The sequence below is a fragment of the Triticum dicoccoides genome, chromosome 2A (assembly GCF_002162155.2).
Source record: "Triticum dicoccoides isolate Atlit2015 ecotype Zavitan chromosome 2A, WEW_v2.0, whole genome shotgun sequence".
Taxonomy (NCBI): Eukaryota; Viridiplantae; Streptophyta; class Magnoliopsida; order Poales; family Poaceae; genus Triticum; species Triticum dicoccoides.
Window position 1 is genome coordinate 589984251 of NC_041382.1, and position 15415 is coordinate 589999665.

General features: G+C 52.4%; 1 protein-coding gene and 1 non-coding gene across 2 annotated transcripts; both read left to right on the forward strand.

Annotated features, from left to right (window-relative positions):
- The first annotated feature begins 7618 nt into the window (after positions 1 to 7618).
- LOC119355558 (ankyrin-3-like) lies at positions 7619 to 15031 on the forward strand. Its single transcript, XM_037622377.1, has 4 exons — positions 7619 to 8046; positions 12167 to 12442; positions 12953 to 13090; positions 13170 to 15031. The coding sequence occupies exons 1-4, from the start codon at positions 7708 to 7710 to the stop codon at positions 14730 to 14732; spliced, it is 2316 nt and encodes a 771-aa protein (XP_037478274.1). The 5' UTR covers positions 7619 to 7707; the 3' UTR covers positions 14733 to 15031.
- LOC119359973 lies at positions 12728 to 12827 on the forward strand. The gene has a single exon (XR_005172754.1). It is a non-coding gene; the product is annotated as a U6atac minor spliceosomal RNA (small nuclear RNA).
- Positions 15032 to 15415: the final 384 nt, after the last annotated feature.

The following is a 15415-nucleotide window of genomic DNA, read 5'->3' on the forward strand; positions in this document are numbered from 1 at the left end:
AAGACAATTTCGACAAGCTAAAACAAATCCAGCAACACCGCCCGAATGTGCCGACAAATCCCGATAGGAGCTGCACATATCTCGTTCTCAGGGCACACTCAGATGAGACATCCTACGAGTAAAACCAAACCTCAAGTTTCCCCAAGGTGGCCCCGCAGTATGCTCGGTCGGACCAACACTCAGAGGAGCACTGGCCCAAGGGGGTTTAAATAAGATGACCCTTGGGCTCCGGAAACCCAAGGGAAAAAGAGGCTAGGTGGAAAATGGTAAAACCAAGGTTGGGCATTGCTGGAGGAGTTTTATTCAAGGCGAACTATCAAGGGGTTCCCATTATTACCCAACCGCGTAAGGAACGCAAAATCCGGGAACATAACACCGATATGACGGAAACTAGGGCGGCAAGAGTGGAACAAAACACTAGGCAAAAGGCCGAGCCTTCCACCCTTTACCAAGTATATAGATGCATTAAGATAACAAGATAATATAGTGATATCCCAACAAGAAAAATAATGTCCCAACAAGGAACGATCTCCAATCTTCACCTGCAACTAGCAACGCTATAAGAGGGGTTGAGCAAAGCGGTAACATAGCCAATCAACGGTTTGCTAGGACATGGTGGGTTAGAGGTTTGACATGGCAATTTGGGAGGCATGATAAGCAAGTGGTAGGCATCATAGCATAGGCATAGCAAAAGAGCGAGCATCTAGCAAAGCAAAGATAGAAGTGATTTCGAGGGTATGATCATCTGCCTACAAAGTTATCAGAGTTGACTGGATCCTCGAAAGCAAACTCAACGGGCTCCTCGTTAGCGAACTCGTCTCCCGGCTCTACCCAAACAAGACAAACAAGCAAAAGGAACACAATCAACTACGTGCAAATGCTCGAACAACATGATGCAAACATGGTATGCTATGCGGGATGCGATATGTGATGCATATGCAAGATTTGACAAGGAAGGATTGAACCTGGCCTCAACTTGTAAATCCAAGTATGCCACTGGAAAGGTGAGGTGATTTCGTTTGAAATCGATATAAAGAACACCGGAATCGGAGGCACGGTTTGGAAATGGCAAGCAAAACAAATATGGCACCGGTCCGCGATAAACAGCAAGTAGCCATCTAAATGCATCAAGTTAAATATGCTACAGCACCCAAACATGACAACAAAATACATGGCAGGGATCCACTCATGATGCTTGACAAAAGATGAACACTGAACTACGGCCAATTCATCCATTAACAGGTTCAAACAAGCATGGCAAAAGTGCAATTGATAAACAGGTTTCAGACTTAGTGAAATTAACACAAGCCTGGAATTTCAGATCAGGTAGCACACTTTGGAGCACAAAAACTATGTGCTACATGAACTTAACATGGCAAAGCAAGGCATGACATGGAGCTACTCAAAGAGCTTAACAAAAGTCTCTTAGTGACCTTGAGCCAAAAGGGATCAGAAAATACAATTGCAAGCATGTGAACATGGAAAAAAACACAAACAGGTTACAGACTTAGAGAAAAACTGGAACATGCAAATATCTTAACGAGTAGGCATGTTCACGAGCTCGATGCACTCACTACAGAGCAAGGCATGACAATATAAGCATACACCCATCAAGAATACATATTATATAAGCTATACATGGCAAGAACAACAACATAGCATGCACGGATCAACAAAAACATCCTCGGCAAAATCGCTAACAAGTAGACAATCTGCCAGGATTCACGAAATAGCAAAAGTAGAGCTCGATTGACTCAAGCTAGGGTGCTCCATAATTGCAAACAAATACATGGATGGATAGAGCACCACAATATAAACAAATCACCCTCAAAAGAGGCACGGATCACTAGGAAACAACATGAACATATGGCATATTGATAAAAACAGATCAAGGACTTGGAAAAATTCTAAGTCCCTGAAATCAGCATTAACGAATGCACAATTTTGCAAGCTTGTGCTAGTCACCACACATATCACAAAAATACATGGATAGCACCTCTGTAAAGATGGCAAAGCATATAACAAAACTCATGTAGAGCTCAGGAGCATATCATGCACACATTAATCATGGCAAAAATGACAAATAGCTATTTGGTGCAGTAGATCTGACAAATAACTCAAATAGCTCTCTTCCAACAGCATTTCAGGCACCAAGATGAACTCAAATGAAAATGATGCAATGAGATGAAATGATGTACTCTCTGAGACGAACATTTTGATATGCTACACGCCTAAAACGGAGCTACGGATACGGAGATATAGCATGACAAAGTATGCTAAAAATTCTGGGAGTTAGGAGAAAGAGTCAACCGGGTGGATCTAGGGTTTCACTGTAGCTGATGCGCTCCCGATCCGATGCGGCTGCGGATCTCGCTGGAGAAGCTGCGCGGGCCACCGGAGTTGACGGGGGCGGCCGGATCCGGGCGAGGGGGAGGCGAGGGCGAGGCCGGTCGGCACCGGGTGCGGAACGGCGGCGAGCGGGGCCGGCGGAGGCGACGAGGGGCGTCGGGGTGCGGTGGGTCACCGGCGATGGAGACGGTGGCCGGCGCGGGCTCCTCGCCGGAGCTGGAGGCGACGGGCGGCAAGAGTGTTGCGGAGGCGGCGGGGAAGACCCGCGGGGCAACCGGGCTGGGAGGGCCCCACCTGGGCCCGGGCAGGCCGGCGGCGCGGAGGCGGCGAAGTGGGCACTGCGGGGACACGTGGCGTGCCCTTATTGGGCGAGGGCGGCGGCGGTGAAATGTCCGGTCGGAACGGACATTGTCCGGCGGCTGGAGGGGAATTTTTCTAGGGTTTGGAAGAGGAGATCCGAGATTTCCGAGGAGGGGCTATTTATAGGCATAGGTGAAGCTAGGAGAGTCCAAATGATGTGCGGTTTTTGGCCACGCGATCGTGATCGAACGCTCTAGATAATGGAGAGGGTTTTGGTGGGTTTTGGGCCAAATTAGAGGGGTGTTGGGCTGCAACACACACGAGGCCTTCTCGGTCCCTCGGTTAACCGTTGGAGCATCAAACGAAGTCCAAATGGTACGAAACTTGACACGTGGTCTACCGGTAGTAAACCAAGGACGCTTAGCAAGTCTCGGTCCAATCCGGAAATGTTTAACCCCCACACATGAAAGGAAGGTAGAAAGGACCACCGGAGGAGATAGGAGCGCGGGAATGCAAAACGGACAACGGGGAAAATGCTTGGATGCATGAGACGAACACGTATGCAAATGCAATGCACATGATGACATGATATGAGATGCATGACAACGACAACAACACAAGGAGACAAAAACCCGAACCCGAGGAAATAAAACAACTTAGCGCCGGAAACGGCAAGAGTTGGAGTACATATAAGGTAAATTACATCCGGGGTGTTACACCGACAACATTATTTCAGTGTATGAATGTCTGCATTTTACGAAGCGAAACAGAGCCAAAAGTAACAGTTTTGCTGCACTGAAACTAGATATGATGAAGGCATATGATCGTGTAGAATGGAGTTACCTTAGATCAATCATGGAGAAGCTGGGCTTCGCTGCACCGTGGGTGCAAGTAATCATGAATATGGTGAGCTCAGTGTCTTTTTCGGTTATGTTTAATGGCGTCAAGTCAGAAGTGCTTCACCCAACACGAGGTATCTGACAGGGAGATCCTATCTCTCCATACCTCTTTCTGTTAGCAGTGGAGGGCCTTTCGTGCCTCTTAAAATCTCAGATTCAGCCATCCCAGCTCAGCGGCATTAAGGTGGCACCGTCGGCTCCGGCGGTGAACCACCTTTTATTCGCGGACAACAGCCTGCTGTTTTTTAGGGCGAGTGCTAATGGAGCGGAAGAGGTTTCAAACCTATTGGATAGATATTGCATGGCTTCGGGGCAGCGCATCAATAGAGATAAGTCCTCAATTTTCTTCAGTAGGGGCTGTCCAGAAATAGTTCGCAATGTTGTTAAGGGATACCTACATGTCCCTAATGAATCTTTGAGTGACAGATATTTGGGCCTGCCCACAGATGTTGGACACTCCAAGAAAGGAACTTTCAAATACTTAAGTGATAGAGTGTGGGACAAGGTTAAAGGATGGATGAGTAAATGTCTCTCGGCTTGTCGAAAGGACGTTCTCATTAAATCAGTGGCCCAGGCAATACTTGTGTTTTCGATGTCTTGCTTTAAGTTGCCAAGGGGTTTGTGTGACCACATTAAGTCAACCATACGGAAATTTTGGTGGGGATGCAAGCAAGGTGAACGGAAACCAGCATGGGTCTCTTGGGACTTGATGACCAGACCAAAGAACTTGGGTGGTCTCGGGTTCAAAGATCTTGAGGTTTTCAATTTAGATCTATTGGCAAGACAGGCTTGGATATTGATGCAAGAACCAGACACCCTAAGTGCAAGGATTTCGAAGGGAGCTTACTTTCCAGAAAGTAATATTCTTGAAGCGGAGTTGGGGTCTAGGCCTTCCCAAATTTGGAGGGCGATCATCGAAGGATGTGATCTTCTCAAGCAAGGGGTAATTAGACGGATTGGCAATGGTCAAAGCACGAACATCTGGACCGACAACTGGATCCTGAAGGAAACTACGCCAATACCGATCACTTCCCTGGTGGCGAATCCACCGAGAATGGTTTCAGAACTGTTGTCTCCGGCAACAGCAGGGTGCGATGAAGCTTTGGTGAGTTCGGTCTTCTTACCCATAGATGCGAATGCAATACTAAAGATACCCACATGCACTAATAATACAGATGACTTTTGGGCTTGGTACCCGGACAAGAAAGGGAAATTCTCAGTGGCTTCGGCATATAAGTTCTTACTCAAAACGAAACTGCAGCGAGAGGATTGGTTAGAAGGACGATGTGGATCATCTAACACTCACAGGGATGAAAAATCTTGGAGTTCTTTGTGGAAGTTGAAGGTACCGTCTAAAGTTCGTATCTTTTTATGGCGACTTGCACACCACTCATTTCCTACCACTGATGTCCTGAATAAGCGAAATATGTCAGTACAGGATGTTTGCCCGCTTTGTGGGTGTCAAGACTCATGGAGGCATGCCCTCGTCTCTTGCACTATGTATAGGTGCATATGGGCGCTGACCGACGACGGTCTTGTCTCTCGCATGACAGCAAATGCAGAACCTAATGCTAGACTTTGGCTTTTTGAGCTCAGCGACGAACTTGATCAGGCGAGCTTCACAAGGATGGCTGTCACTTTGTGGTCAATCTGGTACGCTAGACGCAAGGCAGTGTATGAGTCATTGTTCCAGAGCCCTCAGCAAACCATTCACTTTGTGGACAATTTTCTTTCTGAACTGGGTCAACTTGAAAGTGGACAGGGACGTAGGGAGGAAAGAGCACCACCTCCGGCTCAGCCTAAACGCTGGCTACCACCACCCAATGGTTCTGTAAAGATTAATGTAGATGCTGCTATTGTGAGATCACAACGTGGAGGAGCAGTTGCGGCATTGTGCAGAGATCAAACGGGCCAATATTTGGTATCTTCGGTTGTGGTCTTCCGAGGGATCAATGACCCTTTAATCCTGGAGACGTTTGCATGTCGTGAAGCATTACCGCTAGCAGATGACTTGGCCGTTCAAAATATTTGTGTTGCATCAGATTGCCAAGAAGCGGTGAATGATATTACAAAGGGGACATGAGGTCCAAATGCGGCTATAGTACATGAAATTATAAGCCGTTGTAATAGTTTCAATTCCAGTTCCTTTATTTTCGAACGTAGGAACTTTAATTTTGAGGCTCATAATCCTGTCAAGTTTGCTTGTAACTTAGGCGTAGGTAGGCATGTGTGGTTGGGAAATCCTCATGACCCAAACCTTGTACCTGTGACCATGGTTTTGGATGAATAAATATGGCGAGATCTCTCTCAAAAAAAACCTAGGGCTTGGAGGGGCTGTTTACCACGCCCCTCCACCTATATATAGAGGGGAGGGGATGTCCCAAGAGGACACACCAAGCCCTTGGCGCCCCTCTCTCTCCCGTTACTTCGTAGTTCCACTGCCTCGTACTGGAGACGCTTAGCGAAGCGTTGTCGGTGCTCCACCACCACCATCATCACCATGTCGTCGTATTGGTTGTGATCCCATCTACTTCTCTTCTCCCTCTTGTTGGATCAACAAGGAGGATACATCATTGAGCCACATGTGTGCTAAACTCGGAGGTGCCGTCCGTTCAGCACTAGATCGATTGGATCGTGATCGGATCGCTAAGCGTATGACTACATCAACCGCGTTATATATGCTTCCGCTTAGCGATCTACAAGGGTATGTGGATGCTCTCTCACTCTCATAGCTATGCATCTCCATGGATAGATCTTGTGTATGCTTTTTTGTTTTTCATGCAACGTTCCCCAACAGATTAGCTGATGATTGTCTACCGTCATGGGAGCAGCTTCTTCATCGCCAGGTCCCGACTAGAACGGAATGTTGTTTCTGCGATAGACCAAAGAGTGTGGAGCACGCGCTTCTGTTCTGCCCCCATGCGCGGGCGGTCTGGGATATGATTAGGGAGTGCTTCGATATTAAGCTCTGTCGATCGTCTTTTGCATCTCCTAAACAGTGGCTCTTTGACTTTCTCTATAGCTGTCCCGATCAGGAAGCGACAATCTTGATTGTCTCGATTTGGCACATATGGGAGGCTCGGAGTGCTGGAAGGAATGAATCTGCTGCTCCTCATCCGAGGCACACGGCGGCTAGGACCCGAGCTTACATAGAGTTAATCTTCCAACACCAGTACAAACATGTGCCCGCACGTAGGCGCGAGACTTCTACGTCAAGCCCTCTTTGGTCTCCGCCGCCGCAGGGCACGATGGTTGCTTTCTCATATGCTGCTATTTCGGTGGAACCGAACAAATCTGGGATTGGTGTGGTGATTTTGGATCATCTGGGTCATTGTGTGGCGACTTGCTCTGAACCTTTGAAAGGTGTGTTGGATCCTGAAGTGGCCGAGGCCATGACGCTCCGGCGAGCTGTCCGTTTGGCGATGAAGGAAGAATTTGCCGATGTGCTTTTCAAGTCAGACTGTCTCTCGGTGGTGCGGCGCATGAAATCTCCAGCCTTGGATCGTTCCATGGTGGGATCTGTCTTGGCTGAGGTCAAGGTGTTGGCAAATGGCCTCCACTCTGCGTCGTTCTTGCATGTGCGTCGCCATCTTCATGTTTTAGCTCATGTCTTAGCTAGATCAAGCTTGTTTTCTACTAGTCTTTATATTTCTCATTCTGCTCCGGATTGCATCCTGGAGATTCTTTATAAGTTTGTTACTTCATCAATAAAGGCCGACGTTCTCCCTAAAAAAACACAAAATCTTACATACGAGACCCCACCTGGCAGCCCAAAGCGCGCCAGTATCGTTCAATCGTTCCCTCTTGTCTGTCACACACACACTCTCTCCCATCAGGCTCCTGAGCCTGAGCCTGAGCCGGAGCCAAGCCGCGCGAGGATCGTCTGATATCCCTCACCACTCAGCAGGGCTCACGCTCCACCCCACTCGCATCAATCGCGCATCACACTTACCCGTGGACCCCGCACCCAATTCACCGCGCAGTTACTTTACCCCCATCACCGCCCGTGTCAAGAGCCCACTATATATGACGCCTCTGGCGAGCCTCCGTCGCGCCCTCCCCCTTTCAAGTCTCCCCCCTGCCCACAGGCAGACACGGAGAGATCGAAGCAGAGTGGAGGCTCCATACGCCGTCCGCCAACAGGAGCAAGCTCTCTAGAATGGCGGTGCTGCTGCGCCCGGCGGCGATCGCCGGCGGCCGGCAGGTGTGGCCGGTGGCGGAGGAGCAGGCCGACGCCGCGGCGGCGGCCTCCCAGCGGCTCGTGGAGGCGGTGGCGCGCGGCGACTCGAGGGAGGCGGGCGAGCTGCTCGCGTCCGGGCGCGCCGACGTGAACTACGCCGGGGTGGTGTGGCTCGACGCGCGGCGGGTGGCGGAGGCGGCGCTGCGGGAGGGCGCCGCCGCCGAGCTGCGCGCGTCGCGCGAGGAGATCCGCGCCGACGTCTCCCCGCTCTTCCTCGCCGCCGGCAATGGGGACGTCGCGCTCGTCCGCGCGCTGCTCGTGAGTGCTTTGCTCCCCCCCTCCCTGCTTCGTCGTTTTGGGGCTTGCTCTGCTGCCGTTTCGCGTGTCCTGTGTCCCGTCTGCTGGGCGGTTTGGACAACAATCGCGCATGCTGCTTTTCGGCCGGTTTGATGCGTTTAGCCATGAATGCGAGCTCCGATTTGGCTTATCATGGCAAGCGTTTTATCGAGAATTTGTAGTACTATCAAGCACGAAGACACATTTTTGTCCTTATAAATAGTCTAGGAAAGGAAACATGGTGAGCGTGCGCTGCTCAAAATTTGAAGTGCCATAGGGGCGTAGGCCGGCCTTAGCCTAGCTAGCTCCATTCCTCCCACAGCATATAGAATCGCTTTACCTTTACCGAGCCGGTGAAGATTTTCAAACACATTTTTCGAATGGTCTCAGCGGGCGCTGGCAACTCACGGATGTACTACTACAAGTACAACACACTGTCTGTATCTCATACGCAGTACCCGATAGATAGAAGGTTGGCCATCTACTTCCATTCCATTCCAAATGAAAAGCTTTGTGCTCATCATAGTTCAGTGTACTGTATAAATGCACGCGCCAGGACAAATCCCATTTTTGGTTTAGTACGCGCTTGGCTTGGCCCCTCCTAGTAATCACATCCTACCCTCCAAAGTGGAGTTATATTAGACATAAAGGACAGTCATTACGAGATATTTTCCGGACCCAATCATGTGTTCCCTCGCCAGTCTTCACTTGAGGAACACACCCATTTCTCTGCAATTAGTTTCTGGAAGAGGGGCTACCAAGGAGTACTAGTAGTACCAGCCCGCATGGCCGCGATGGGGACCATGCTGCTTTGCGTTTGCAGTTCCTCTTTAATGCGTGTACGGACACATTTTGTTGTCTTGCCATGATAGAAATTGTGAAGCGGATGGGGGCATGGAGCCGCCCATGGAGCTCAGCTCACGCAGGGAAGCTTCCTGGACAAGCCCCGTCTAGTAGGAGCATGTCCTAGATATACCGTATATGTGCATCCATCGAGGTCTAGACATACCGTACAAAAATACATCCATACACACCTACGGTTTGGCATGTTACTGGTACAGCACATTGCGCTACAAAAATGTAGTAGTAGTAGTAAAAAAGTGGCGTCTCCTCGCAAAGAAAAATACGGCGTCTTGGCACCCTCCATTGTGCTCCTCAAGGTTGGTCTAGAAGGCAGGCCTTGTGACTACTCTGCATATGCTGCTGCGTAGAAGAGATGCAATGGAGTATTTTACAGACGATTTGGGGGACAGGGGTAGATGGGTTTGACTTTAACCCTGACCCATCCACGCTTTGTTTACTGCTGCCGATAATATAATGAATCAACTGCTGGAGCGTTTGATGGTGCTCCAGCAGTGCTGCTAATCAAGTTGTGTACTACTAGAGGCAAGAGAAGAGCTCAACCTCAACGCTTTGGTAGAAATCAATATATTCCCCCCTCGTGAGCGCGGTCGGGTTTGGTATCACGTGACCCCCAGAGTCCCAGCAGAGTCCATCCTACGTCCGTGTCTCTGTCTTGTGTAGCGCACACTCCAGTAATCCTCAGATTTGTTGGATCCCATGCTACTCTGCCTTGGCCTTCGGTTGCCACCTGGGCCTAATCACTGATCACGGCCTCACGTGCCCCTCACGCGTAATCATGCAACATCGTTCTACTCTACTCTACGAGTGTGCCTCCACCTTCGAGATCCATGATCCATCTACGTGGCTTGCAGTGTCCGGCCGGCTGATCCGCCGGCGTCATGGGGCGGCCCGATGCGCCATGCCAATGCCATTGAATGGGACTGGCAGGGGAGTAGGTTGCGACTGACGGGGCCGAGCACGAGCACGTACCCCGGCCGGCCATGACATGCCATGCCATGTACTACTCCCTCCGTTCCATAATGTAGTGCCTATAGATTTTTGCAAAAGTCAAACATTACAAACTTTGACCATATTTATAAAGAAAAGTAGATACATCTAGAATACCAAATGCACATCATTGAATACATCATGAGTTATATTTTCAGAATGTACATGTTTGGTATTGTAGATGTGGACAGTTTTTTTGATACACTTGGTAAAAGTTGGCAAAGTTTGACTTCCCCAAAAATTTATAGGCACTATATTATGGAACGGAGGGAGTAGTAGTTTTTGCCTCGCAGGCAAAGCGCACGGCGCATGTGTACCGGCACTCTCCCCTGATCTCTGCCAAGGCCAATAAATGCCATCGCCGGGGACAGGAGTCCCATGGCCGGCGTGTGGCCCTCGTCCGTCCCAGAGCGCATGCTTTGCTGCAGCATCTCGTGCGTTTGGAGCTCTTCGTTTGGCTGGCTAGCATGGAACGGGGATGCGGCCGGGCGTGCTGCACCATCTCGGTCTGCTGGGTCTTCCGGATCGGACAATTTAGGGCTGAACCTCTCGTGTGTTTTTAAGCGTGAAGCCGATCCCAAGACCTGTTGCTAGCACAGCCGATCGAGCTCAACCGGGCCGGCATGGCTTATGCCGGCAATGGCAACAACAGTAGCCGGTTTCATCCACGATCGGAGAGGATGGGGCCGCATCGGCTCGCCCAGCGGAACCACATGATCCGCATCTGCCATCTGCACAGGCAGGCAGGCCGCCGATCCAATACGTCCAAACCGCCCCAGCTGTATTTGATCACGCCATGAAACCTAGCCCCTTGAGAGGCTGAGCCCCAAGCCGGCCGGCAAGTAGGCCAAGGGCTATGGAAGTAGGCGATCCTTCTCCGTGGCAGCGCCAAGGGCCTCGCCATTAAAGATACCAACGCAACACGCATGTGTGTGACAGAAACCGTCCCAGTGCAATGCACCACGATCACATGCCCGATCGCATCGCAATCGCTCGGCCTCTGCATGGCTCCCCTGAGCCGGCACGGGGGAGAGGAGCCGGAGGAGGTATCGATACGGTACGGAGAGCTCACCCACGTACCCTGTCGTGCTCCTTGTCTCGTAGCCATGGTCTGCCTGCCCCCTCTGCCACCGGCCAGCTGTACCCCCCCTCTCATCACTCATGGCTAGCCAGCTACGCGCACTTGGCGCCCATGCACAGCCGCGGGCACGTCCTTCCTTGTCCTGCCGCGCCTGCCTCTCCTCGTGTACGTGTATCCGGTGGTGGCCTCCACTGTGCCTGTGCGCCATTCATGGTGACATGGGGAGACCATGCACTGTTAGGAACATCACCTCGGCTTAGTGCACCAGTGCAATGCATTAATGTTAGCGACGCGCAGTGCTGGAATATGGTGTAGGTTTCCTTGAGGTTGATACAGGGAGGTCTTGTTACACAGTGAGTGGATGGTTAAACTGGACATCTGACGTGACTTTTGATGCTTAACATCGATGCTCACAGCATCTTTCATTGCTGAACGGAACCGTTGTTCATGCATTCATTATGTTCGATTTTGTAGTAGAAAGTGAAATGAAAAACACGATGGGAAGCACTGTTTGTCTGTAATCGAGCAGCGCTTGACCAGAGCAAATGCGCAAGCCTGGATATTTTCTCGGTAGGTGTGGCCATCTTGAAAGCTACTACTGCTAAATGCAGCAACGTTGGGCTGACACAGAGGTAATGAGGCCACAAACATAAAAGATTTGATATCTCGATAAGGTGGAGAGCGACGCCATCACCTGCAGAATTTTGACCAGCTTCCCTCTTCCAGTAGGAGGTCCCTTCTGTTCTCCTGCATAAATGAATCCTAGCATAGTGCCAATGCAACAGTACCTGCACAGCGCAGGCTCGCCGGCCAGCAGTCCACATATTGGTCACCACATCACCGACCTGACCGGACATAGTACGAGCAACAGCGACATTTGCTACCCGGCCAGCTATGGCTCCGAGTCCCGATGGGCATCGCCCTTGCCCCTCTTCTGGTAGTAGTACGTACGTTGTTGGACCATCTTCATCTTTACCTTCCGTGCAGTGAAAGCGAAATTAGAAGTAGGCCTTATGCACATTTTGTTTCAGGAATTCAACTGGCTTCGAGGAACTTTTTTACACAGCTCGATCCATGAACTTAATTATTCCCGTGATTATTAGTAGTTGTTGCAGGTTCGTTCTAATTACTTTGCAAGTTTCTGATGGTTCGTTCATGTGTGGCGTGCAGGCAAAGGGGGCGGACGTGAACGGGAAGGTGTTCCGTGGGTACCCGGCGACGGCAGCGGCGCGGGAGGGGCGCGCGGAGGTGGCGGAGCTGCTGGTGCGGGCCGGTGCGTCGCAGCCGGCCTGCGAGGAGGCCATCGTGGAGGCGGCGCTGCAGGGGCAGGCTGCCCTGGCGGCCATCTTCATGCGCTCCGACCTCGTCCGCCCGCGCGTCGCCGTGCACGCGCTCGTGTCTGCTGCTACTCGCGGCTTCGTCGACGTGGTCGACACGCTCGTCAAGGTATGCCCAGATGTTACATTTCTTTTCTTCTATCTTCTGGGCTTTTACCTGCGGCTTCGACTACATGGGCCCAAGTATTACATGGGCTTCTGGCAAAACGGTTTAGCACCAACATATGGGCTTGGGCTTCAACTGCTAGCGAAGTGTTGTCGTAGGGCTCAGGGCTGGGACGGCGTGGGCGCCGCGCGACGAGCCGCAGCATGGGGCGTCGTAGTCTTTAGTCCCACCTCGCTACTTTAGAGAAACTGTGACCGGTTTATAAGGCGAAGGGTAGCACACACCACCGTGTTCGTAAAAAGGAGAGACGGTTGGCATCTCCCCTGACAGAAACCTAGCACACTGCGGTTAAGGCTACCCGCTTCGGCGGATCTAACCCAAATTTTTTTTGCCGATTTATTTGTTTTTTAGAAAACAATTTGAATAAGATGTTTTTTAAAGTTTTCTACCCATGATTTTTTAACTAACTACTACTACAATGTTCTCTAATATCATCTGATTCTCTCGTTGCAGTGTGGGGCTGATCCAAACGCGACCTCCCGGGTGCTTCTGCGTTCTCTCAAGCCATCACTGCACCTCAACGTCGACTGCACAGCGCTCTTTGCCGCGATCGTGAGCCGGCAAGTCGCCGTGGTTCGTCAGCTACTTCAGGTGTGCACCGCTACATCCACAATCTCTTTTCGCTGTCGCTGCATTTGAGTTTTGACACCATTCTGCGCGTCTTCTCCAGGCTGGTGTGAAGAGGGACACCAAGGTGAGGCTTGGAGCGTGGTCCTGGGACGCGGCCACCGGGGAAGAGCTGCGCGTCGGCGCGGGTCTCGCGGAGCCCTACGATGCGGCCTGGTGCGCCGTGGAGTACTACGAGTCCACCGGCTCCATCCTCCGCATGCTCCTGCAGAACGGGTACTCGTCGGGCGCCACGCACCTTGGCCGGACGCTGCTCCACCACGCCATCCTCTGCGGCAGCGTCGGCGCCGTCGAGACGCTGCTGGCTTCTGGCGCGGAATGCGAAGCTCCCGTGAGGACGTCCCGCAGCGGCAGGTTCAGGCCTGTTCACTTGGCCGCGCGCCTCGGCCAGCCGGAGATCCTGCAGACGCTCACGGACAAGGGCTGCGACGTCAACGCCAGGGCTGAGGCTGGCGATGTCGCCATCATCCTGGCTGCGCGCCACAAGCAAGAGGACTGCCTCAGGGTTCTCGTGTCAGCCGGAGCGGACGTCGCGCTGTTGAACTTGGCAGGCGAGTCCGCGGCTTCCGTCGCCTCTTCGGGCGGCTGGAAGGCGGGCTTCGAACGCGCCGTTCTTGGCGCGATTCGGTCCGGAACCATCCCTCTGTCCAGCGATCGGCACGTGTTCTCGCCCATGATGTTCACGGCACGATGCGGCGATGCCGCCGCGCTGGAGGTGCTGCTCGCCCAGCCCGGCGTGGACGTGGACGAGCAGGACGCTGACGGGTGCTCGCCCATAATGGCCGCCGCCAAGGAGGGCAACGTTGACGCCTTCCGCGCCCTCGTCTTCGCCGGCGCCAACGTGAGGCTGTGCAACAAGCGTGGCGAGACGGCTATCGGGCTCGCGCAGCAGAGCAAGAAGAGGGACCTCTTCGAGCAGGTCATGCTGGAGTTCGCGCTGGAGAAGGGCATGCCGGCAGGCGGGTTCTACGCCCTGCACTGCGCGTCCCGGCGCGGCGACAGCGCGGCCGTGCATCACCTGGCGAGCACGGGCTACGACGTCAACATGCCGGACGGCGACGGCTACACTCCGCTCATGCTGGCCGCGAGAGAAGGCCATGCAACCGTGTGCGAGCTCCTGATCTCCCATGGCGCCCGGTGCGACATCCAGACCCCGCGGGGCGAGACTGCGCTCTCCCTCGCGCGGTCGGCTTTGGCCACCGCGGCGTTCAACAAGGCCGAGGACGTGATCATGGACGAGCTGGGCCGGCAGCTGGTGCTGGCGGGCGCGCGCGTCGTCAAGCACACCAAGGGCGGGCGCGGGAGGCCGCACGGCAAGTCGCTGCGGATGGTCGCCGCCGCCGGCGTGCTCCGGTGGGGCGGGTCGAGCCGGCGCAACGTGATGTGCGTGGAGGCCGAGGTCGGGGGCAGCTCGGCGTTCCAGCGGCACCGGCAGAGGAAGGGCCGCCGAGGGGACGACGCGTACGCGCCGGGGCTGTTCCGCGTGGTCACGGCGACGGGGAAGGAGGTGCACTTCGTGTGCCAGGGCGGGGAGGAGGCGGCGGAGCTGTGGGTGCGGGGCATCAGGGCGCTCACTAGGGCGGTGTTCGGCAAGCGGGGGAACTAGGTAGCGGCATGGCCTTCGCTCCGTGTAGGCTTTGGCTTTGGTAGCTTGCAGCAAGCGTGCCTGACGTGCCTGTAAAGAGTAGGGGACATTAGAGCAGCGAGTTGATGCGTGGAGTTTGGGGTGTGCTGGCCTTCTGCTCGAAGGCTTTGCCGGGTTGCCATGATGTTTTTGGTTCAGGGCCTGTAGTTTGTACAGCTTTGGTGTATGTTTTTGGCCAAGTTGCTTTGGCTATGCTTGTAGTTGGCTTTCACTCTCACTATCTTCGAGAAGTTCGCCCTTTCATCACGCCTATGGCTCTATTCTTGATTCTTCTCTTCCCCAGTTTTTGCACACACAAAAAAATAATACGGAATGCCGTTTCTTAGCAGAAGTGATCTATTGCTCAAGATTATGTGACCTGGAGGAAATCGACAGGACTTATGATAATGTAAAAAATGATCTTACATTTTGGAATATATTTTGAGACGGGAGTAGTTGTGGTTGGAAAAGAGGTCAATGTTGGCTCCAGGTCGAAGAATTGACCAAGTTCATCAAGTCGAGAAAGGGCTAGGAAAGGGTTTAAATGATCTTATATTTTGATTTTGGGATGGAGGGAGTAGCATTTTAGTCCACGAAAACATACCAAAAGCGACCTATTGATCAAGATTATGTGGGTAATCACAGCTAGTAACAGATAAGACTCC